The sequence below is a fragment of the Martes martes genome, assembly GCF_963455335.1.
Source record: "Martes martes genome assembly, chromosome: 13".
NCBI classification, from domain to species: Eukaryota; Metazoa; Chordata; class Mammalia; order Carnivora; family Mustelidae; genus Martes; species Martes martes.
In genome coordinates, this window is record NC_137901.1 from 14,054,449 (window position 1) to 14,078,671 (window position 24,223).

General features: G+C 47.5%; 1 protein-coding gene across 3 annotated transcripts in view; it reads right to left on the minus strand.

Moving 5' to 3' along the window:
• Nucleotides 1–585: 585 nt before the first annotated feature.
• The window catches only part of TNFRSF11A (TNF receptor superfamily member 11a), a gene marked incomplete at both ends in the record, with an annotated part of 49,418 nt that continues 25,780 nt past the window's right edge, over nt 586–24,223 (minus strand). Inside the window, 7 exons of one of the 3 annotated variants that reach the window (XM_080822209.1) lie at nt 586–932; nt 11,683–12,424; nt 13,778–13,830; nt 16,774–16,887; nt 17,869–17,963; nt 19,429–19,480; nt 23,211–23,354. In XM_080822209.1, the coding sequence (XP_080678335.1) occupies nt 586–932; nt 11,683–12,424; nt 13,778–13,830; nt 16,774–16,887; nt 17,869–17,963; nt 19,429–19,480; nt 23,211–23,354 (1,547 nt within the window). Of the gene's footprint in view, nt 933–11,682; nt 12,428–13,777; nt 13,831–16,773; nt 16,888–17,868; nt 17,964–19,428; nt 19,523–23,210; nt 23,355–24,223 lie in introns of all 3 variants that reach the window. The other 2 variants (XM_080822208.1, XM_080822207.1) reach the window with 2 other exon arrangements.

A 24,223-nucleotide genomic window follows, 5' to 3' on the forward strand; every position in this document is an offset into this window, starting at 1 on the left:
AAATGTTATGGAAATGAAATACAAATACAAGGGGGGGGGGGAAGCAGACCCAAAGAGAACAATCATTAAAACATATGCCTTAAAGAGACAAACTAATGATGAAATGATAATGGGGAATAGGAGGGGACGGAGGAAAACCGAAAACCCTGAAAGGAGGTAAAAAGTGGAGCGACGTGTACCTGTGTCATCAGTTGATACGTGACTGTGGGTATCAGTAAATGCTCATAACAAATGCAGGTTTTTAAAAAGTGCCCGATCCTACAGAGTAGGGCGGGCGCTGGCTGTCAGGTCATCTGACGCAGATGTACCGAAAGGGAGCGCCGTCGGGGAGCAGATCCGGGCCCCGCCGCGCCCCGCCCCGGAGCAGGTGCGCGCGGTCCCCAGGCCCCGCCCCGGCGCAGGTGCGAGGGCCCCGCCCCCACTCCCGGCCCGCCCCCGTCCGGGCCCAGGGGCGAGTGCTCCTGGCTCCAGGACGCGGCCCCTGTGGTGCCCGCAGAGGACGGGTCGGAGGTCCGGAGGTCGGCGCCCACCCCCAGGCAAGGCGGCTCTGAGGGGCGCCGAGAGCCGCTGCGGGGCCCCGGGTGCTCAGCGCCGTGCCCCTGCCGCGCGGGCCTCGGCCTCCCCCTGCTCCTGCACCGGCCGCGAGGCCTTGTCGGGCCCGGGGGCGCCGCGCTCCTGCAGCCCCCCGCTCGGGCGCGCGTCCAGGCCGGAGCACGGGTCGGGAAAGCGCGGCCCGAGGCCGGCGAACGAGTCGCAGCGCAGCGAGCTCTCCTCCTGCACCGGGTGGCCCACCGGCTCCCCCGCGCCGCTGCCGGGCCCCGCCGGGCCCTCCTGGGAGTTCTGGCTGACGTAGACCACAATGATGTCGCCCTTGAAGTTCATCACCTGCCCGCTGGAAATAAACGTGGAGTTACTGTTTCCAGTCACATTTCCTGCAAGGGGAGAAGGAGAGAGAACACGCAGAAGGTGAGTCATCAGTTCTTGGTGAGAACTTGGTCTTGTGAGGGAAGTTTCCCAAGGAAACGGGCTGATCCAGCAGCGGCCCCCCCTCGCCGACACCGTCTCCGAGTGCAGGGACACTCCCCGCGGTTCCTTCACGTGTCAGCTCACCAGGCCTACTGCAGCTGAGGAAGGAGGGAGAGAGAAGGCGAAAGAGAAGCAAGACTATGGGCCATGCTCCAGTGTCGTCGTCTGCCACGCGGGACTCACGATAGCGGCAGGAGAGCACAGCAGGTGTCAGGCTGTAACAGGTGCGGCCGTGACCTGGGAAAAGGTGTGCGTGCGGAGATCCCCAGGCAGCAAACAGCCAGTGGCCTGGCTGCGGTCAGATGCATCAGTGAGGGAACGCGCTGCTGGAGGGAAGGTTGTTGCTTGATAGGACCCTGGAACCCACCAGCCCAGCCTCCCCTGTGACCAGATTGTCACACCTCTGAACCTTCCACGGAGGTCCCTAACAGTTCAGCCCTGGAGGGCCATGGGTCCACCCAGGCTCAGTATTTAGCAGAGGTTAAATCAATTTCCTTAACACCTTTAACTCTTGGAACAAAAGAGATTCATAAGACTAAAATGGAAGAAAAGAAATCCTGTAAATCACTCTTTCCTTCTGAACCCCGAGGTGTGTTTTGTCCCTATGGGGTTCTACCATCACCTCTTTGTGGGTGACTAGATTTGATCAGTCTTTAATTGGTGAGCCTTTGGCGAAACAAATAGAAAGTTCAACAAGGAAAGTCGCTACTCTTATTACTCTTCTATTTTAAAAACTGGTATCTAGAAATGTCCCAGGGGAAAATGAAGGCTATAAACCCAGCAGATGCAGAAATGTCCCCACACTCAGTACGAGAAACAGAATCTTTCATTTTGAGAAGAGGGGAACATCAAAATGGCTCCTCACTGTTAACGTCCTCATCTTTTTTTCTCAATTACTGTGACCCAGCTTCATAATAATTTATACAAATTTGCTTTCTAGCACTACTCCACACGAAGAGATTTCCCCCATATTTGGAAGGCAATTTTTGGATAGTTTGACTAAAATACCAACAGTCTACAGGAAAATCCCACTGGGGAGACTTCCTTCCACCCACAAGGTATCCTGAGAGGAGCTGAGATGAAGACCCAGTGACCCAGGGAACTACAAGGATTTTAAATGAAAACAGATTTCAAGTGCAAGCGACAAATCGAAAAGATTTATGACTCATGCTATTTCTGCCACAGGCAGTTGTATGGGGTATATTTCAAGATGGTGGTGGGATTTATTTGCCTAATAAACCCCCCCAGCAACATGGGGGAGGCCAGCTAGTGTTTCCATTCACCGGCTAGCTGATCACTCTACGTCCTTTGGAATATATCAGCAAGGGCTCCTAACATATGATGTACTCTACACTAGGGGTCTACTTTCTAGTATGGCTATGCCTTTTTTCTCCCACCAGTTACCAAGTTAGTTCTCAGTTCTGTTTTCACCAGGTGAACTCATTAGGAAATCTAATTAACTATCTAGTTTCCAACGTGGTAAGATGTAAGTGTGATAAAAGGGGGGAAGTGTTTCTGTAAAAACTCAAGTGAGTGCAAGGACCCAAATAAAAGTGAGTCAGTCACTCAACGCAAAACAAAAGACAATATCCACAAATGGCTGAACTGGTACGGTGGCACGGACAAGAGAACTGTTGAGAAAAAGAAAACACATGAAAACTGCAGAAGGGTCTTGCACTCAAATTTGCTTTGCAAATGTCTACAATTTCTCTTTCCACACTAAAGACAGAGAGACTGGAAGTTAAGATCATGAGGTTAATGTTAAAAAAAAAAAAAACTATCATCAGCCAACACATATGGCCCTTTACTAAAAATAATCCATGTGAATGTTAAGTTTTGCGTTTTAAGTTTAAAAAGATGCCCAAGATATGGGACTTGTAAATGACTTCTCCAAGTAACTCAGCAACTACTGACCCTGGGCTGATACCAAGGCCTCTCCTGTGGCGGCTGCGCGAAGGAGTGAACGCCATGACACTGAAGTCCTCCCAGTGGAGAGATCACTAGTTAGTGAACAGATGTCAAAGTGAGAAATTAACAACAGTATGAAGATACCATCAACATTCTATTCTAATTGAAACATACCATGTTTTTTTTAAAATAAAAGCAGCAATTTAAAAAGCTGTTTAAGAGTGTGATTTTCTGCATATAGTTCCTCTAGTCTGTTATTAGAACATCACTGGCCGCTGGTTCTGCTGGTCTCAGTAGAATGGAGAGCTACACAGAGGGCATCGCTAGCCACTATGGGATTGGCTTATGGCTTTGAATTTAATCTGCCATCTTCTTCATCCTCTTCATACGGAGATTTATCTACTTATGTCATGGTACATACGATTTCTCCCTCGTTTTAATTAAAATTTTATCTCCCAACAAATCATCCTCATGAATCCACTGTTGCGGACCTTCTTCCTGGCCAGAATCTTCAGTTTGTCTGAGCTCAAGTCAAAGCCCATTTTTTCTTATCATCTTGCACATCGAGATCTTGTTTAATTATGCACATTAAGAATTTCATCCCATGCCAGTTTGCCTCATGGCAAACAGTATCTTTGATATATTCCATAGGATCTATATTCTTTTTTTTTTTATTATCTAAAATGGAACTCAAAACTTTTCACCTGAGATATATTTAAACGTTTCAGAATCCTTTGACTCAGACCGGATCAAGAATATTCTTCTGGGGCTAGGGTTGAGACAGAATGGCGGGGATGGACAAGAACAAGGCCTTTAAATTCCTGACAATTCGGATATAAAGAAAGGTATCTAGAAGGAGTATAAGATTCTAAAGCAATTTTATTTTTGGGGGGTGCCTGGGTGGCTCAGTGGGTTAAAGCCTCTGCCTTCAGCTCAGGTCATGATCCCAGGGTCCTGGGATCGAGCCCCACATTGGGCTCTCTGCTCAGCAGGGAGCCTGATTCCTCCTCTCTCTCCGCCTGCCTCTCTGCCTACTTGTGATCTCTTCTGTCAAATAAATAAATAAAATCTTTTTTTTTAAAGCAGTTTTATTTTTCGCAGTTTCTTTTCTTTTCTTTTTTTTTTTTTTTTACTCAAGGTACAATTAATGACAAAGATCTCCTTCGATCACGTCCAAGTTCATTCTGTCCATGCTGACTTTTATGAGAGTAGTAAACTGACACAGACTGGAGTTCCTTAAAAAGTTCAACTGATCTGCCAATGACAGTATGTGGCAGCAGAGCCATCTTCAAGGGCACGTGACCTGTGTGGCTAATGGCGCCCTACCCTCAGAAGGCCATGCTTGATTTAATGCTCCGCTGTCATCATCTTGGACTTATTAATTTCTGCACATGGACACCTCGTGTTCTCATTTCTCACCGGGCTCTGGAAATGATGTAGCAGGTACTGAGTGGCCGGCAGCTCTTAGGACTGTTGCTCTGGGTTCTTCCCCCACATCGATGCTTTAATTTAGTGTGACTCATTTTGGAGGTAACCTCTTCTAAGTTGGAGATCTTTCAGTATTGCAGAAGTGTCTGTGAAACTGACTTTCTGTACCGATACAGAACTCGAGGTTTGGGAAGACACCAAGTCACAGAGGCTATCTACCGGGGCCACTGATATAGTTCCCTGATGCTCAAGCCACTTGTTATTTGCTGTGGAAACATCTGACACCGACTTTCTGGTGTAGCACTGAGGCTTGTCCCTTTGAGAAAAAGTCTAGTGATGGTGTCGATGCTATCACTGATGCTTTGCCTACAGCCTCGAGTTTTGGTTTCTTCAGAGTGCAATGAGAACCAAGCCACCTGCCAAGCAGTCTGAGTGCAGAATCCTTCTAGAGTTGTCTTCCCTCAACGTTCACAGTTGTCTCACCCACCTCAGCTTCTACAGCAAACAGATTTTGGATTCACTCTTTGAATAGTCCAGAAGCACAGAACGGTTTTCACAGAAACAGTTCTCATGCTTTTCAAACTCACTTGTTTTTACCAGCTCACCAGTTTCGATAGGATCAGCTCACAGTCCCGGGGCAGGGAACACCCACGGATTTAGTAAGCACGGCCATTCGCCAAGTGGGAGCAGAAGGGCCTGGGTATTCATTAGGTGTGAGTGCTCCCAATCCAGAATTTACTGAGCGCTCCCCCCACGCCAGGCTGGCTGCATTGCAAACACCAGCTCCTCCCGGCGACTTCGCATGGGGGCATTCCAGGCTGACTTCTTTCTCCCCCCTCCCCCCTCCGCCACTGCCTTAAGAAGGGAAACTGTCAAAGAGCCTTCTTTTTTCATGGCTTGTCCTAATGCAGACTCACCCGCTAGTCATCTAATAGTGTCAGTGTCGTCCTAGTGTTGTGGTCTCTGAAGAGCAGAAGGTGCCCAGTGCTGACGAAAGGGATGAGGTTTCAGCGGCTGTCCAAGTCCAGGAGGGTAAGTGGGGAGGGACAGAGGAGAGAGCAGGGGTCTGGAAGCTCTGGTCTGGTCCTGCTCGGCCTGCCCTAGCTGTGGGATTTGGGACAAGCCATATCACAACCTCTCCAGATGTCGGCCTGCTCATTTGTGAAATGAGGATCAAGTTGCAAGCCCTCTTAGCCTGGCAGGTGTGGCCGCACAGAGCAGCACGTAACACCTGTTGAATGAATGAATGAATGAATGCCCGCAGGATGGTGTAGGGGTCAAATGAGGTGTTGTGTTTGAAAATGCTGGGGGACCGCCGACAACGAGGCGCAGGCGCACTGATGCCGTTACTTCTCCTGGCAGGTGGGACTCCCAGGGAAAGAGGTGGGAGGAATGTGCCCGGCAGTAATGTTATTTTTCCGTGCGTGTCTTGTTGGAAGATCTCAACATGTCTTGAAGACCAAGAGGGCATTTTCCTCCAGAAATCCAAGCAACTTCGGTTTTCTTTGCCAAACTAATTCATCATTAGGACTGTCACTGGTTTGAACCCTCATCATATGGTTCTGCACTAAAGCCCGTGGTCTCAGTCTCTCCTCACACAAGCCAGCGATGACTTGCCTGTGGCATGGGCGTGGATCAAGGTTTAGAATGAGCCGGTAGTAGCCTTCTCCTGTATACACCTCAGTCCCGAACTCTCCTTCTCAATAGCAAATAATTCCTTCTGATGTGCTTTCTAGCTTTTAGGACAGAAAGGTGTTATAGGGTTAGGCAAGCAGACTGGAGAGGACAAACCAGTGGGTCCCCGTGTCAGCAAGCTCCATGACCGTGCAGGTACCGTGGGGCCTCCTTTCGGGCACGGCTGGATGGCTTCTGAAGTTGGTATCTGCCCCAAACGGGTAACTCTTTCCACTGAGGGCCAAGGAAGCCCCGGATTGTTCTGCGGTTGGGGAGGGGCCCAGCCCTCGTTGGCAGCTGGTAAGGGGAAATATGAAAAGGGAAGGAAGGTGTAGATGAGGCTTATTCAAGATGCCTTACAAAGGCCTGAGACTTTTAGTCTAGTCAGCCTCCAGGAGGACAAGCAAAGCCCATCACTCCCCGTTTCCTTCCCCTCCTCGGCTGCCCTTCTGACACCTTCCCCTGGTAGGCTGCCCCGGGCACTGATTTTAACTTTACTGCCACTTGAGAAAAAAGATGGGGTTGGAGGTATATGAAGGAAAGAACTTTCCTCACAAAAGAACCAGGGATAGTGGAGACAGTACCTCCGGGAGACAGGTGGGGGAAGGGAGGGGACTCACAGGCCAAGGTAGGCATCACTCCCACAGACCTTAGCGTCCCTGCCCATGGAAACTTCTGGGCCTGGCCTGGCCACAGCCCCTCACTCAGTCAGAGTCGTCAGCTCTCCCAGACCCTTATTCTGTGACACCCTGGAGGGTCTCCGACACACAGTGAATAGAGGAAATCAGTATCGATGGCATCGATGTAATGGCAGCAGAGCAGTGGGATAAGGAGCGGGCCTCACAGGCAGAGGGTCAGGTGAGCAGCGGCTCCTCGTCTCTCAAGACAAGGTGACTGGGAATTGTATTCGAAGCTACCTAAAAGTGGGATTTGAGAGCCAGAATGACACGAGGATTCTTATGAAATTAGAAATTTTGAAGAATTTCTAACATTTAAAATGGGTCGGTTGGGTTTACATTAATACTTACTGGGAATTAACTAGCAAATTTTTCAGGTAACTCGAGACGGTTAAAAACAGCATTGACGTCAACAGAAACAATGGACAAATGGAGTGTCCCATCCTAATCAGAAAGAGGTTTACACTTGGCTAAGTCCCTGCTTGACACAGCCCCTTCATGGAGTCTCTCTTTCTCGGGCAGAGAAAACAAACTTCGTTTTAAGAACTAATCTCTGAGAGAATTCACATTTTTAAGCAAGGTAATGTACACTCTTCTTCCCAAAAGCTTATTATGTTGTTTAAAATGCATAACCTATGAATATTAAATCACAAGAACTATAGCAAATAATACCACCCAATTGTCATGTAGATTTTTCTCCCAAGGAACAGAACTAAAAATATACACAAATACACTCAAACTACCCAGGCTACACTGAGTTCTTTTGGAATTTTTTAAAAACTTATTTTATATTTAACCCATATGCTTCTCATGTGATTTTCCTTTTTATGGAAATGCAAGTGCTGTTTTAGGCATTTGGAAGAAACGGAGTATATGATGATAAGGGAAGGGAAGAAGTATTTAATAGTTCCATTCTGAATCATGCTTGAAAGTTACTTAGAATGGCTTACGAATGAAACTTCCAAAACGAGCCCCATTAGAACAGAGAGAAAGCAAGCAGGACTGAATTAAAGTATACAGTAAACACATTTCCTCATATATTTTGAAAGAATGCATTGACTTTCAGTACCAATGAATATTGCCAAACAACCAAATAATAAAATATCCTTTTTAACTTACAGGGTCAATGAGCTAATACTTGCCCTTATAGTACTTAGCTAAAGGCAAAACACAAGCTCGGGGATGGCATTCCAACAAGAAAGAAAAGGAAGTTAGAACTAGATAGAGCACTGTCTATTGCTTGGGGGTCGGGGAGGGAAAGAGAAGCAAATTGAGGTAGGAGAACCTTTATCTGTCTTTTCAGGATGGAAATGGATGGTCAAAGATAGTTACTTCAACAGAGGGGGACCCAGGGATGGGAGACCGAGGCTAGGGAGACACGGGGTCAGGCAGTGCCTTTCAACCGCCAGTGCCCTGGGCTCCCAGGAATCAGCCTTGGTGTGTCACTGCCTCTTGCATGAACCAGCTCACCTTGCCTCCTCTAGCCAGGAGACTGAGGTCCGTCCAGGAGAGCTCACGCCAGTCCTTCTATCCCCTGCTTGGCCTCCAGCTCCCAGGACAGACTGAAGACGCAGGAGGCTGAGAGTGAGTTTAGGGAACAGACAGGGAGGTATGGTCGCCTGTTCCTCTAGTTACCCATGACGCGCTGAATGAATGAGCTTCACACCCTGTGACTAAGCTGCCCTGGAGACATTGGAAAGATCAGGTGTGGCGAAGGTCATGGAAATTCCCACTGAATGGTGGGCTACCCAGAGCCCCCTTGTTGATAAAGGCGTGTGCCTGCAGGGCTCAGTGAGAAAGACAGAAAGCGCACAGAAGTGGGGGGCAGGGTGCCCGCACAGCCAGCACACCTGCCCTCCCTGGTTCAGAAGTAGCCCTGGAGCAGCGACTTGAAGGACAGGAGGAGTGGGCGCTCTGGGAAAGGGGACAGTGTGGGGACAAGGCGGTTCACACAAGCAGAAACACATGACAGAGCCGAAGAGGCAAGTGAGGGATGACTGTAGGAGAAGGGGCTGGCTCTGGCCCAAACTTAGGTGGGGGGATGGGAGGGGAGAGCAGGCCGAGGGGGTGGGGTGACAGGCGGGGCTGGGGGAGGAAGTGGGGAGGGGAGGGGTGCCAGGCCGAGGGGAAGGGGCAGCAGGCTGTCCAAGGCCTTGCTGTCTCCAGTTACTGATTTCTTCAGTTGTCCATTCCCTGACCTCAATCGGTACTTGTTTTGCCAGCTTTCCCAGTCTCCGGGGCTCAGTAGACCCCCAGTAAAGATATGATAGAAAAAGAAATAGGCAGCTGCTGTTCATCGCTAACCACTGTGGACCCCGTAAATAAACACCTGTTTCCAGCTCAGAAGTGGTCAACGCAAGAAAGTGGTTTCGGGAGCCAAAAGCAAGTCCCTGGCCACTACAGACACGTTGGTTGTAAGAAGTGATTCTTTCTTTCCCATGAACTACTTTTCTGGACACAGTGAGAATTCTCCAAACTCCAGGTGAAAGGATTTATAACCAAGGTGGCCGCCATCATGTCCTCAGGACAGTAATGTAAGATGTAAATTAGGAAATGGTTTTATAAGACATAACCGAACACACGTTTTCCCCTTGCTGGTCTTCACATAATTCTCACTGTTCTTGGAAGGCTATAACATTGCTGGATTAGCTTTAACAGTGGCTATTATTTTTAAAAGTTACCCTTGTAGAACTGTTTGAAGAACCATCATTCTCTTCAAAGGGATGCTGAGAGACCAGGAGCTACTCCTCCCTACTGAGGAAGTGCCCAATCATGTCATTTTCTCAAAAACCGCTTGATTTGGTTGTGTGTGTGTGTGTTTTTAAATAACCCACAAATAAAAATCTAAAACCTAATAAAAAAGGCCACCTCCAGTGGCTTTCAGGAGATCAAAGAGGATTAGGCTCCCTCTCATCTGTCACCCAAGCTCCACACTCTTTCACAGATTTTGTAGAACATAAATAATGACACTCTTAAAAAAAAAAAAAAAGCAATAATGAGAAAGTGTTATTTTGACCAGAAAGCAGAAGGCCTGTTCGTGTAGAAGTAATTATGGAGAGAACAGCACAACTTAAAAAATCAATCTGGCCGCTGCTTCTCCTCAGGCGAGAATGAGTTTGGCCCTCTTGCTGGCATCCGCAGGCAGACTCTCCACGGATGTTTTGCATGGCTAAGCACCAGACGAAAGAGAGAGAAAGCAGTGTAAACTTTCTGCAAATTAACACCATTTAGTTGATGACACACTTTCCCCCCTCCTTTCCTCCGTGCCTAGCTGTTTAGTGCTGGAGAAAGAGACGGTAATGAAAACCAGACTAGGGCACTCTTTTAACTCTTCAGAGGAAAGCACAGATCTGGCTTTGGGCTGCACGACACTAAGGGGGAAAAATATCTCTTTAAACGTGGGCAGCTCTTTCCTTCCAGCAGCTGCTGACAATGTTCACACAGTGGCTAACATCACCTTCCTGGTGTCACTAACTGAAAAACTGGTCTGCCCTTGGCCATGGTACCAGGACACGGTCACTGCCACACTCAGCTCTGGCCTCCCCATGCCCCCAGCCCCCAAAACCTGCATTCTGTATGTCTCTATGACCAACAGATAGAAAATCAACCACAGAAAGAAGAAATTGGATTATACGAAGGAACAGGAGGACCAAACTTTTAGTTACGGAAATTCCTTGAAATCTTAAGGTGGAGGTCTTTGAAAGGAAAAAAAAAAAAAACCAAAAAACAAAAAAACCCACATCAGTTCTTTGAAAAAAAAAAAAAAATCCCCAAATGTATCTCCTCCTTTCAGCCTGACTGAGAACTGATGTTATAGAATTTACACATGAGTGAATTTGTATAGTTGCAGCAAAACCACCAAGCTCGGAAGACCAATGAAAGTACATTGTTCTGCCAAACAAGCCAGGAGCCATCATCAACATGAGGCAGAAGAGTCTCCATTCAGGGCAGAATCTAGCTACCCCTGGGTTATAAAATAATTCAAACAGCAGCTGCCAGCACTACTTGCTGTCTAAATAAAGAGGCAGAAGCGAAAAGGAAAAGGCATCCCAGGATAAAGGAGGTCCGCAAATGGGCTCTTTTCCCTTTTTCTCTTTGAGGGTGGGAGGATTCTGTGAAGCCCCTTAAATAGCATATACCCATATATTCATTTTTCTGGAGCGAGTGTCTATAGCTGTCAGAAGATTCTCCAAGAGATCCCCGAGCCCCCGTGTGGTAAACAGTCCCCGGAGCCCTCACCATCGGCGGCAGAGTTCCTTCTAGCTACAACGTAAAACAGATGGTGTTTTACCCTTGTGCAGGGAAAAAAGTTCTACTATTATAACTGGTGGGTTATTCATGCTCAAGCGGCACGGTAGTGATAAACCTCGACCACGATTTTCAGTTGCAAAATGATCTTCCTGGTTCCCTACATGTACTCCGCGCGGCGCTTGTAAAAGGGGCTTCGCCTACAAAGCATTCGAGGACAGTTTTACTGCATCGTTAACTTGGTACAGAACCCACAAGCTACTCTGAATAAAAACGAATTAATTAAGGATTAACGGAACAATGCTGTTTGTCCCCCTGACCATCATAAAGGCTTTCTCAGGGGGAGATCTGAGGTAGAGGCCGCTTTAAAAACACCAAACCCCAGCGACCTGAGGGACCGCCTCAACCTCAGCCAACCCCGAGGTCCACGCTGCCTTCGGAGGGTGGGTGCGGGGCGCGCGGCAGCGGAGGGTGGGTGCGGGGCGCGGGGCTCGGGGAAGCGAAGAGACACCCCCCGGGGTGGGGCAGGGTCACAGTCCACAGACTCCACATTGAATCAAAACCCACCCTGTCCAAGAGGCCTATCGGGAGAAGAGGTTCCAGGGGAATCTTCCCCGTGTTCGCCTCCTTCCCCAGATGGTCTGGGACACTGGCCTCCAGACGCTGCCCCAGGAACAGGCCTCTTGTCTCCGAAGCGAGACACACCAGGAGCATCACTTACCAGAGGCAGGTGGCGGGTCACCGGAGGCGCTTCCGGACCCGGAGCCTCCCCTCGCGCCGCCGGGAAGCCTGGCGTCGGCCCCGTCGGCGTCCTCGGGCGGGAGGCCCATGCCGTAGGCGCACTGGGGCCAGGGTCCGCTGCTCGCGGAAGCCAGGAGGGGGTGCCGGGCCTCCCCGGGCGGGTTTCCGCAGTTTGCGCAGCCTTCGGCCGAGCTGGACCCGGCTGCCCAGTGGGGGCAGTGGCCGCCCTCCACTTCTTTTTGCAAGTACTTTTCGGAGGCCATGGGAGTCCAATCAGTCCTGCCCAGGGGCTCTGCGAAGTGGCCGCTCTCAGAATCGGCCAGGCTGTCTGTCCCAGTGAAGCACTGGCTTAAACTGTCATTCTCCCCCACCTCCAGGGGCTCGGGGAAGGGCGGGGTGGACTTGCTCCCAGGCTGAGTGAGGAACAGCGAAGAAGAGTCTGGGGTCTGGGAGGGCCTGTCCACATACTCGTCTTCCATGGGAATCTGCCGGAAGGGGTCCCCCTCGATCTCGCTGACCAGGGTGAGCATCCCGGCCTCCTGGCCTTGCGCACCAGGCCCGCCGCCTGCACACGCCCCCGCACAGAGACCGCCACCGTCGGGACAGCACATATCTTCAGAGAACATCTTCTCTTCCAGAGTCAGCAGTAAGACACCATCACAAATTTCACGCTGACTAGAGGCCTCCATAGGAGTGCTGCTGAAATTGTTGCCCGAGGACTCCTGCTGATATAAATTCAGAAGGCAGAAGTATTAATACCCAGAGTTATTAGAACATGTTTCTGCTAAACATGGCTGGAGATGGTTTACAGTAATTATTTCCACCACAACAAGTATAGATGGAACCCTCCTTATGGCACTTTATTTGTGTTATCTAAGATTACAGAGTCAGGGAGAACCCTGAAATAGAATATGGGAACCAGAGAATCAAACTGCATTTCAAACGAATAGCGTGTTCACACAGAAGCAAAGCGAAGACCCAACTCAAGTAACTTTACAACACGGTATTTTGTCGATATATTCAATCTAAATAAAAAAAAATACTGTAAACAAAAAAGGAACTCCGATTAATAGTTTTGGTTTTTTCTGTAGTACAGTTCACACATTCTGAAACTACTTTCTGTGTGTTCGGGCATTGAGGAAGCGAGTAAATACATTGAGCATAACAGGAACCAGGCTTCGTCCTGTTGGAGAAGGAAGATTCAAATCCACGTAAGGGAGAGACCGAACGAATCCTGTGGTGTTGGGACTGGACCTGGAAGAATCAGGATGACCTCATGGTTTAAAATTTATATTTTAAATTTTATATATTTAAATATACATTTAAATATATCTATTGCCTGCAGTATATATATACCGCAGACAATAGATCTGTGGAACAGGATGGGATAATCAAAGATATTTTTAATACCACATGTGGATCAGATAATAGTTTGTATCATGATTAAGTATCTTGATTTTGATAAATGTACTATGGTTATATAAGAGAATGTGCTTTTTCTCAAGAAATCCACACTGAAGTATTTAAGGGTACAAGAGCGCGATGTCTGTCATTCACTTTAAAATAGTCCATGAACAAAAACACACACATACACACTTACAGATAGCAAATGATAATGCACTGTGATAGTGTAAGCAGTTGGTGGGTCTGAGTTTAGGGTGTATGGGAGGTTGGGTTTTTTTTTTTTTTTGGACTATTCTCACTGCTTTTCTATAATTTTGATTATATCAAAATGAAAAGTTACCAAAATAACTAAAGAGTAGAGGGAAATGGCAGCTCCTTCCTCCTTGGCAGCTGTCCTAGGCAATCAAGATTGGCGCTAGAACAACAACATAAATAATGTATGCTCACAGAGATGATGGGGGAAGGAAACACAAAGAAAAGAGCATTTACCACAGGTACTCACTTGGGCTTTGGCGGGGGGGTGGGGGGGGCGGATATCAGTCCTGGGATTCAAGGTTCCATCCCTCAAGGAAGGACCCTGTTTACAGCGGGCTCGAGGTTTGACTAATAACAGCCACATCAGCCTAAACCATTAAAAGAGTGTTAAGGAGGGTCTTAAGATTTAAATTTACCTTATTTCCACTTAGGCGGCCGCAAGCCTCATTGACCCAGTGCCACAAATTAGCTAGAAAAACAAAGTAAGGATAAGAACTTCATATTACTTCGTCTAATTCAGTATTATCAATCACTATGCCAGCTCAATATTTCTTTAAGCACAGTCCTCTGCAAGTCTTTTGGGGAGAGTCCCTGCGAGTGAAAACATTTAAAAGAAAAATCAACCAATTCAAAGACTCCTCCTTCCCCCAACAGAACTTTCTGATCTATGGAAAACAAAGTATCCTCTGCTACTGTTGCACTGAATTCCTCTGGGCACACTCAGAGCTGGAGGCATCCCTTATTCCCTTCACCACTTTCCCGTGACTAGGAGGGCGGGACGGAGCTAGGCACCGCAGGGGAATGATGAAGACACAGGCCTAGGGCACTGCCCTTCCAGGAAACCGGCTCACATGGATGTACGCATGCACGACAAAGGAAGAGTTCAGTCCCAGGCCGGCAGGCGGTCAGACCCCACTGAGTGCTGGGGGCCCCAAAACCTTTTCCACTATACCCTGTTGCTTCCCAGGAGAAATAGTATGTTCTGTAGCATCCACAATGCACGTCTCCATTAACTTTCAAAAACAGAAGTGGTGAGGGCGTTTGGGTGACTTAGTCGGTTTAAGCAGCTGCCTTCGGCTTGGGTCATGATCTCCTAGTCCTGGGATTGAGCCCCAGGTGGGGCTCCCTGCTCAGGGGGGAGCCTGCTTCTCCCTCTGCCTCCCTGCTCATGCTCGCTCTCTCAAATAAATGAATAAATAAAATCTTTTTTAAAAAAGCAGAACTGCTTCGGCTCAGGTCATGATCCCAGGGTCCTGAGATCAAGCCCCGCATCGGGCTCTCTGCTCTGCAGGGAGCCTGCTTCCTCCTCTCTCTCTACCTGCTTCTCTGCCTACTTGTGATCTCTGTCTCTCAAATAAATAAATAAAATCTTTATTTAAAAAAAAAAAGCAGAACTGATGAAACTTTTAAAAAGTCAAATCTACAAACTGAAAAAAAATCTATGAATTTATGTTCTACAAACATAAAAGTTTCCCCCCCTTCCACTGACTATTTGATGCTGAATTCACTATAAACATGGAAGCAGGAGGCTGTCCGTTCTCCAGAAGATAATCAGGTCACAGTCCCAGCTGATGATCCGTATCCCCTGACCTTGCCCCGTTCATGTCTCTGAGTCTCCGTTTCTTCATCATGAAAGGGAAGAGAGCGGTGCCTGCCTCGTGGGGCTGCTGTGATTTCCTGAGTACATTAAGTGGGGCTGGTACAGAATAAATGTTCGATATACGTCAGCTATTGTTATCATCTTCGTTACTATTCTTGCTTCCTTTCTCTAGTTTCGAAATTAAATAAAGTTACCCCAAATTAAAGGAAACTTGTCGCTCTTCCCTTGTAGGGATCCGTACCAGATAATCTCAAATGATATTTAAAAAATGACATTTGTGCACGAGGAGATATTCTCGTGCAAACTCCCTAACCAAGCCTGGGGCGCTGCGTCATCTGGCCGCGCCTCCCTCTCCTGTGTTGTCTCACGCTGGCTCTGGCTTTCTGTCCGGCTGCACAAACCTTAGCCCGTTCCAACCGGCTTTCATATCTCAGCTCCTGGTCTCCTCTGGGAGGCCCTCGCTGGCCCCACGGTCAGACGACCCCGTCGTCTGCTGGTCTGGAGCTCTGCAACTTTGCTTGCAGTCCTTGGCCTCAGTCTGGGGGCTTCATGCTGCCCTGCCCGCTTCCTCGACAAGGGCACTCCCTGTGCCACTCGGTAAGGAGCTCCCAGGGTCAGTCCTGCCCTGGGGGGCCAATAAACTGGGGCCCCCCATGAATGGATAAAGAGAGGGCTAACAGCTCTACGTCTTGATTCAGTAACTGGTAGGCCCATTGTCCTTCTCACTGATAAGATATGGCAGGAAGAGATTATTGTAGAGACCAAAAAAAAAAAAAAAATCAGAATTCTGTGTATCCCACATAAACAGGACTCCACCAGCGAGCCTCATCATCGGATCATGCAGTTTCTAATCCCTAGTTAGCAGGTGGCTAGGGAAGTAGAGCGGCATTAAATAAAAATACTCAATAATGAGTTGACTCTTTAAAAAAAAGCCATTTAACAGTGTTCTCCACTCAACACGGCCATCTTCAAACACCATCTTCCCTCTTTAAAAACTTCTGCTGGCCCAGCCGTACATAGCGTGCTGCTGGGGTAAAGAGCACGCTAGACAGGCTTTCAGAAGTCCACGCACGGGACGCAGGAGACCTGATCACGTCGCAGCAAGGCGGAGGTGGACGTGATACCCTGCGCAGCCAAAAGGGGAGAGAGGATAACGAGACAGCAGCGCTCCTGGAGGAGAAGAGCTGACCACGAAAGCATGACGAAATCTCTCGAGGAACCCTTTCTTTAAAATGACGCTCTTGGGGTGGCTCAGTGGGTTAAAGCCTCTGCCTTCGGCTCAGCTCATGATCTCAGGGTCCTGGGATCAAGCCCCACATGGGGCTCCCTGCTCAGCAGGGAGCCTGATTTTCCTGCTCCGTGCCCTTCTCCTCCTCCTGCTCGTGCGCACTCTCTCTCTCTCAAATGAATAAATAAATAAATAAAATCTTGAAAAAAATGACACTCCGTTAGCTTCATGTAAATGTCAAATACATCCTGATGTTAAACCCAGTGGTATTCCTGGATAGAGACAACCTGCTCACACTGATGGTGCCTGACCTCCCCGATGGGAACACACAGCTTACGAGGCATCAGTGTTCCGAACCCAGCATATTCTCTGTGCTTACACATCAACAGGCACCATAGGTTTTTGTTTATTTCTTTGACTGGAGAACAATGAATTAGGTATAAAGGGTATTTCTTCTTTAACTGCAACCATGCAGAGATCCTTACTCAAGGGGGGTCACCAGAGGTTGTGATGGGCACGCATATCTAGAAATGTATCTCCTTTCTTTAAGCTTAATTTTCAAAAAACCAGCGTGGACATAGTACCTGTTAGTGCTTTCCCTTTTTTCTTATAGTAAACACCAAAGATAACAGCGGCAACCAAAGCCACGGAGATGAAGAGAAGCAGAATAATTAAACTGGGCAAGTAAATCAGGGGCTCTGTATTGAAAGACAATGAGAAAAAGGGGTTAAAGAGTAATTAATTTAATTCTCTGATTATCTTCACCTTTGTTTAAAAAAAAACAAACAACCTTTGGGGGCGCCTGGGTGGCTCAGTGGGTTAAAGCCTCTGCCTTCGGTTCAGGTCATGATCCCAGGATTCTAGGATCGAGCCCCACATGGGGCTCTATGCTCAGCGGGGAGCCTGCTTCCCCGCACTGCCCCCCCCCACCTCTCTGCCTACTTGTGATCTCTGTCAAATAATAAATAAAATCTTTTAAAAAAAAGAAAAAAATAACTTTCTATTCCCGCTCTTATTTTCAATGTTATCTTTTTAAATGGTCTTTCTTAGAGGCTACTCTGTGTAACCCCATATCCAGAATGCTTAGATACCCTCCTATTTCCCAAAATGTCAAAATCTAAACATTTGATGTTCTTAGTTCATTAACCCTATTAATCTGTGGCCTGGGTTCTTCCTGCCATGTGTCCGTTTCCAGCACTGCCATGTCCGGACCCACCTCTACACCTTCTCACGCCCCTGGGCAACCAGCCTCCACTATGAACTGTCAACTCAGGCCTTGACATTGTACTTCAGGTTAACTTGATCTACAAAATGTGCCATATAAACCGCTAGCTATATTCTAACTCCGGTTGGTGACCCAAATCTCCCACAGACACCCCTACTGGGCCCTCCACAATCCTGCCACATTGGGGCATTTTAATTCATGTTTGTAGCTCCATTTCTGTTCTTTCTTTCTTTTTTTGTATATATGAATACTTTATTAGTTATCCACTTCAGAGTGGAAATTTCCAAATACACAACGTATCTGGAGTTAAAATACTGATAAAAGTGACCACGGATAAAATGGGATGATGAGGGACCAGTGAACCCCTTCAGACACAGCATGTAGTTCGGGAGAAATCTAGAATTGCTGACTAGACCGGGCACAGCTACAGCCAACCCACTCTGTTTAAACGTACCTCTTGGTGGCTTTGCAGATGGCAGAGAAGAACTACAAACCACATCTGACTTAGCAGTCCCGTGATGTGCTTCTGTCTCTCCAAGAAGGCTACAGCTGTGGAGGTAAAGGGAGTCAACTGCTTTGCTTTTCTAATCTTGCTTAAAAGAAAAGAAAACAAAACAAAACAAAACATGGCACAAAGGGCTCTACTCCGCTAGACTGCTAGTTCTTCCAGGAGAAGAACTGAGAGGTCTTCCTGCATGTTTGAATCCCCTGTGTCTGTCTACATGTGGACCAATGAATAAGCAAAAGTAACCACTACCCGGGTTCTCCAAGAACCACTCTGACACTACGATCCGAAAGAGAGTACACTGGTGTCTTCAGTGAAGAAGATTCCAGGTGCTTCAGCTGCCTTTGTCTGAGTGATAAACTTTGGACGAAAGCGCTTTTGAAACTGAAAAAAATCTTTTCAACATAAAACTTGGATAAATGGATCAGAAAATAAATATCAAATGAGAATTAATATATTCCTGGTGGGGAACACCTGGGTGGCTCCGTTGGTTAAGTGTCTGACTCTTGATTTCAGCCCAGGTCATGATCTCAGGGTAGTGAGACTGAGCCCCATGTCAGGCTCTGCACTCAGCAGGGAGTCTGCTCGAAGATTTTCCCTCTCCCTCCCCCTTAGCCCCTCCCCCCCTTTAAAATAAATACATAAATAAATCTTTAAAAAGCATGCAATGGAAGGACCCAAAAATTCCACTATATATACATATATATATAATTCCACATATAATTCCACTATATAATACATATAATTCCATTATATATACATATTATGTATATATATGTATAAACACACACACTCACATTAAGTGTGAAACCCACTATAGAGATGAGATGATTCATTGCAGAATTAGTTCTTACCACAACAGACTAGAAACTACCGGAACGACTACCTACAGGGAATTTATTAAGTAAAACTATGGTATGTCTCTATGGTACACCCCTACCAAAATAAATTATGGTACAAACCAAGAGTTGGCAGCAAATGTTTTCTAAGCTACAAGAAGCCACCAAGATCTAAGTGAACAAATATGGAATGAGTTTCCTTTAGCATATATTATGTTAAAAAACCCAAGGTGTTGAAAGTATGCAAACATTTCTATAAACAGGAGGCTTCTATATGCACACACACTACACACACACACACACACACACACAGTTTCTGGACCAATAAACTGGTGGCACGGTGGGAGTGTCGAGGGAAGGATAATGAACACTGTAAATCATTTGCAAGTAACTAAGGGTAGGAAAAGGACAAAAGAAGCTGCAACTGTAAGTCAAAGATTTGGTCCAACTGAATCTGAAAAGTCACACAGAGTTCCTGTTGCCTGTGAAGCTGGAGATGAGTTGGACTGGTTGATTTTCCCCATGCCGAACTGACAGACTTTTCCCATTCTGAAAATGGGTTTGAGCAGAAGCCTCACCAAACGCTATCAGTCTGGTGAGACCTAGATGAGACAGCGCAGGTCGAGTTTAGAAATGAGCACACTCTCCTGGCTCCCCTGTTGCCACTTACTTGGTCCAGGGTTTGCATTTCTCGGTGGACGAAAAGGTGTCGGAGAAGTAGCCTGCCAGGCAGGGCTTGCAAACCGTGTCCTCGTTGAGCTGCACTGTCAAAAAAACGAACGGACGAAAGAACAAGCGAAACAAACAAGGACACTTAGAGATCGGCCAGGACGATGTTCCAGAGGACCAGAGATCAGGAGCTGCCCCCTGGGCCTCTGGCCTCCATACCCACCCTCGCCTCCTGAGGCTGATGGCTCCGGGTCCTCCTGGCTTCAGAGGGCCCTCGGGCCCAGCAGGAGGTTACTGACTTTCCTTCAGCAAGGTAACTGATGTCAGTATCTGAGTTAGGCACTGCCTCTTGGCTGTTCAGAGCCACTGTCCTGGTCACTGAGCCTCTTTCCTAGCTGGGGAACCTGCTGTCTCCCTTGTTTTCACCAGGCACCTGTCTGCCCTCCCCGTTCAGCCTTTAGGGTTTCTATTAGTCAGTTTATATCAGGTGGGAAAAGGATAGCGCTTTTCCCACCTTTAAGGCAAACTTCCCATCCTGACTCCTTCTGACCAGCTAAATCTTACCAGTCCAAACACGAGAGTGACTGTAACACACTTTTCTCAAACAAAAACATTAACAAAACAACCCCCCCACAATAAACTCCTATAAATCTCTCTCTTAAATCAAGAGTTGGCAGCAAATGTTTTCTAGAAAGGGCCATAGGATAAATATTTCAGGTTTTGCGGGCCCTCTGATCTCTGCTGTAATTACTTGCAGCAAGAGAGATAATACGCAAACAAAGAGACGTGCCTGTGTTCCACTAACACTCTATTTACATCAACACAAGGGTTGGAATGGATTTTGGACCCCTGCCACAAGCCACAGCAGCGAGAGCAGGAATTGATCCTGGTTAGGAAGCTTTCTCCAGCTCTCTCCCCTTCCTCATCAACTACATTATCAAAATAGGACATGTCTCCAATTTCCTATGTCTATTAGCCTCGCTCAACTGACACGTGATGGCCCTTTGGTAATGCCAATAAAGAAGAACATTGGCTTCCACGTGGTATCATAATCAGGCAATTGACTGGTGCCCAAACCACAATTCACTCTTGAAATTAGTAGCACTTCTGTGATTTATTGTCATAACTAAAACACTAAAATAAGGAATTACATTCTCTTGGTCCAAAGTCAAAAATGGGAAGTGCATTCTTGATTTCTGCAATTGCCTCAATAAGCAGGGTGACCCCCTCAATCCAGTAATCTGAGTCACCTTGTAATGATCTTCACAAAAGCCCAGTTAACATCTGGCTGCTCACATGAATTCAAACAGCTTTTTACAATATTAACACACTCTAGAAGAGTAACCCCTAAAAACAAAGCAACTTCCTAAGGAGCCACGAGTTACACGTAGCTTTAAGGGCATTAAATCCGTGTCCTTATTTCCCCATCAACTCTTTGAAGCACTGACCTGCCAGGGGCATCCTGCAGGTTCTCCTTTCCCTTTACCCCTGATGCAATCACCCTGTTCCCATTTTACAAAAGAAGGCACGCTGCTTATCCACTCCAAATCCTGCTATGTCAAAACAAAACAAAACAAAACAAAACAAAAAAACCCAAAACAAAACAAAACAAAACCCACAACAAATCAAAACACTGCTAAGAGCAAAGCTCCTGCGACTCAGAGCACTGCGATACGGAAAGGCTCTTGGCCTTGTCTTAGAATCAAATTCATAAGGAAGTTGGCTGTCATCAGGAGATTTATTTTAATAATTAAAAAATCAGGGGCACCTGGGTGGCTCAGTGGGTTAAGCCTCTGCCTTCAGCGCAGGTCATGATCTCAGGGTCCTGGGATTGAGCCCTACATCGGGATCTCTGCTAAGCAGGGAGCCTGCTTCCTTCCCCCCCTCTCTCCGCCTGCCTCTCTGCCTACTTGTGTCACTCTCTCTCTCTGTCAAATAAATAGATAAAATCTTAAAAAAAAAAAAAATCAGGAGGCGCCTGGGTGGCTCAGTTGGTTAAGCATTGGACTCACGATTCGGGCTCAGATCGTGATCTCAGGGTCATGCAATGGAGCCCCGAGTCAGGCTCTGCCCTCAGCTGGGAGCCTACTTGAAGATTCTCTCTCTCAGCTCCTCTCCCCCAATCCTCTCTCTATCTCCTTAAAAAAAAAAAAATCAAATCAGACTTTTTCCAAGAGAAAGCTCATCTGATCTGGTTGATACATTTGTTAATAAGGACTGACGGTACCCGCGAGACTCTGATGGACATTTTCCTCCGTATGAATTCAAATGAATACTATCTTAATTCTCCTACCCCCCGTCCAAGTCTTCTGGGTTAAAACAAGATGGCTCTAAGTAAAAGATTAACAGGTATGGATAATCATATGTTATACCTTGAAAAAACTGCTTGGGGTACTTTCCAGAAACCAGGAAGGTAAAGAACTCTAAGAAATACTTTTCTGGCAAAACGATATCTACTTCTTTACTCTTAACGAAACTGAGAACACAACTGAGTTCTTAACTGAGAGATGATTAAAAACAGCTTTTAGGGCACCTGGGTGCCTTGGTCATTAAGCGTCTGCCTTGGGTTCAGGTCATGGTCCTGGGGTCCTGGGGTTGAGCCCCGTGTCAGGCTCCCTGCTCAGCGGGAAGCCTGCTTCTCCCTCTCCCACTCCGCCTGCTTGTGTTCCCTCTCTCGCTACGTCTCTCATTGCCAACTAAATAAATAAAATCTTCAAAAACAAAAAAATAAAAACAGCTTCTGATGTCACACCACTGTGTCCTGGACATGTAACTCAGAAAGTGTTGAAAGAACTGACACACACTCCTTTACCAGAAGGCTTCCTTAGCCATTCAGTTATTTATGTGAGCGAGTTTCTCAGCATTTAGTGGAAACAGAATTAATGTTGAAATCTGTTACATTTTAGCAATAAATAATATTCAACCGTGAATATATGAATCAGGAAAAAACACTCATTATTAAGTTCGTAAAGCTTTTACAACTATAATATAGCAAAATATAGCACTTTTTGACAATCCTGTAATAATTGTAAAACAACTTAGTCTGGAAGTGTTTTAACTCTTAGAACCTTGAGTCACAGGAAATTTTTTAAAATTACGATTCCCAAATGGGTGCATAATTTTGATGTGAAAGTGCATGAAAAGGTGATTAGTAAAAGCCCTCCAAGCATAAAACCCATTAGGGTAAAATTCTCCGGGGAAGGTGAAATGGATACAAATCCAAGGAGGGACGAGAACTGCACAAATCTTGCAACGGTGAAGGACGATGAGTGCATTTTAAAAAGGATGATGGTGTTATCAAATTGCTACGGTGTTTGGATTCCGCCGAATTCCATTTTTAAAAGTGTTACTGCTGTTAAAATTCCTTGGAAACGAATTCCTTAGCAACTCTTTAAGTTGGCAATAAAAAACGTTAGCCGCCGACTTAAAAATCTGCCAGGGGGGCGCACGGCTCTTCAGAATTCTTCCAAGGGGGTGGGGGGCGGGTGTGTGGCAGTTTTTTTAAAAAAAGCCTGAGCCCCCCTGCGTTACCCCTGCCCGCCTAAGGGGGGATCCCCAGGTTTCCCAGATGGAGGAGCGTTCCGGGGAGCACGTGCACCGCGCGCTCCCATCCCCCTGGAAGAGGGTCACGTGGCCCTTTTCAGGGGGCCCCTCGAGCTGCCCCGGCGCCGCCGGGTTCCCCGGAGCGCGAGTGACGCAGGGACGCCCCTCAAAGCCCGCTCTGGCCCTGGCCGAAGCGCACGACTCGGCGAGGGCCACGGGCCACGCGACCCGAACCCGTACCCGGGAGCTGGGCGCCGAAGCCCGGGGCGCACTCGGCGTTGCGGCGGCAGCAGTCGCAGTCGGCGCTCCAGTGGTAGCCGGTGGTGCAGGCGCAGCGCCGCGGGGCCGTCCGGTTGCCGGGCTCCACCGCCACCAGGGCCTTGCCTGCGGGAGACAGAGACGCGGCTGCCCAGGCTGCTCGCCTCCCGCCTCCAGCAGCCCCCGGCCCGCGAGCAACTCCCCAGCAGCCTGGCCGCGCAGGACAGTAGGTTTCGCGAACCCCCTTCCTGTGCTGGCACCGAAACATCCCAGTGGGGCTGATTCCCCACCTCCCTCCCAATAATTAAGAGTCTTGTGGGGTTGTAGCGGTTTTAAGGCTAGGAGGAGGATTAAGAACTGGGGAGTTGAGAATCCTTGGCTATTTCGGCTAATGCAAAATAGACTGCACGGTTTCTTGGTTTTTTAGTAAATTCAAATGTGAGATATTCTGAACAGGAATGCTAGACTGAACTGAGGAGTGTAGGGTTCTGGAGACTGGGGATTCATCTTGGGATCCTGCAGGACCATGGGAGTATTGAGAGTTTTGGGAACAGGGGTCACAGGTAATTATAAAAGGGAATGCGTTTACAGAGGCTGACCCTGATGGCGCACTTGGAAGTGAATCTCCCCCGCCCTGTTACTTAGGGTCATCCGTGTGTTACTTGTCTCTCGTCTCACAACACACAGCAAAGTGCTGTCCTTCTTGTCCCAAATCTCCTGTCCTTTCCAGTTTTGGTGGGATAGACGTCACGCTGACACACAGTCTATCTTCATTATTTGTTGCCTCCTATTTGCAATTTCACCCACTCACTAACATTTCGGTGTGACCCCCAAATCAGTGCTCCTGGTACTTTGACAGTCAATCTTGCACACATGCAGAATGGTGGAAATTTCCAGCCATGGGCTGGATATGCACGCTCTCAGCTGTGGTCAAACAAGGTCACACTCTGCCTTCTCACTACAGCTCTTAGACTGGAAGTAAGTGTCCTTTTTGT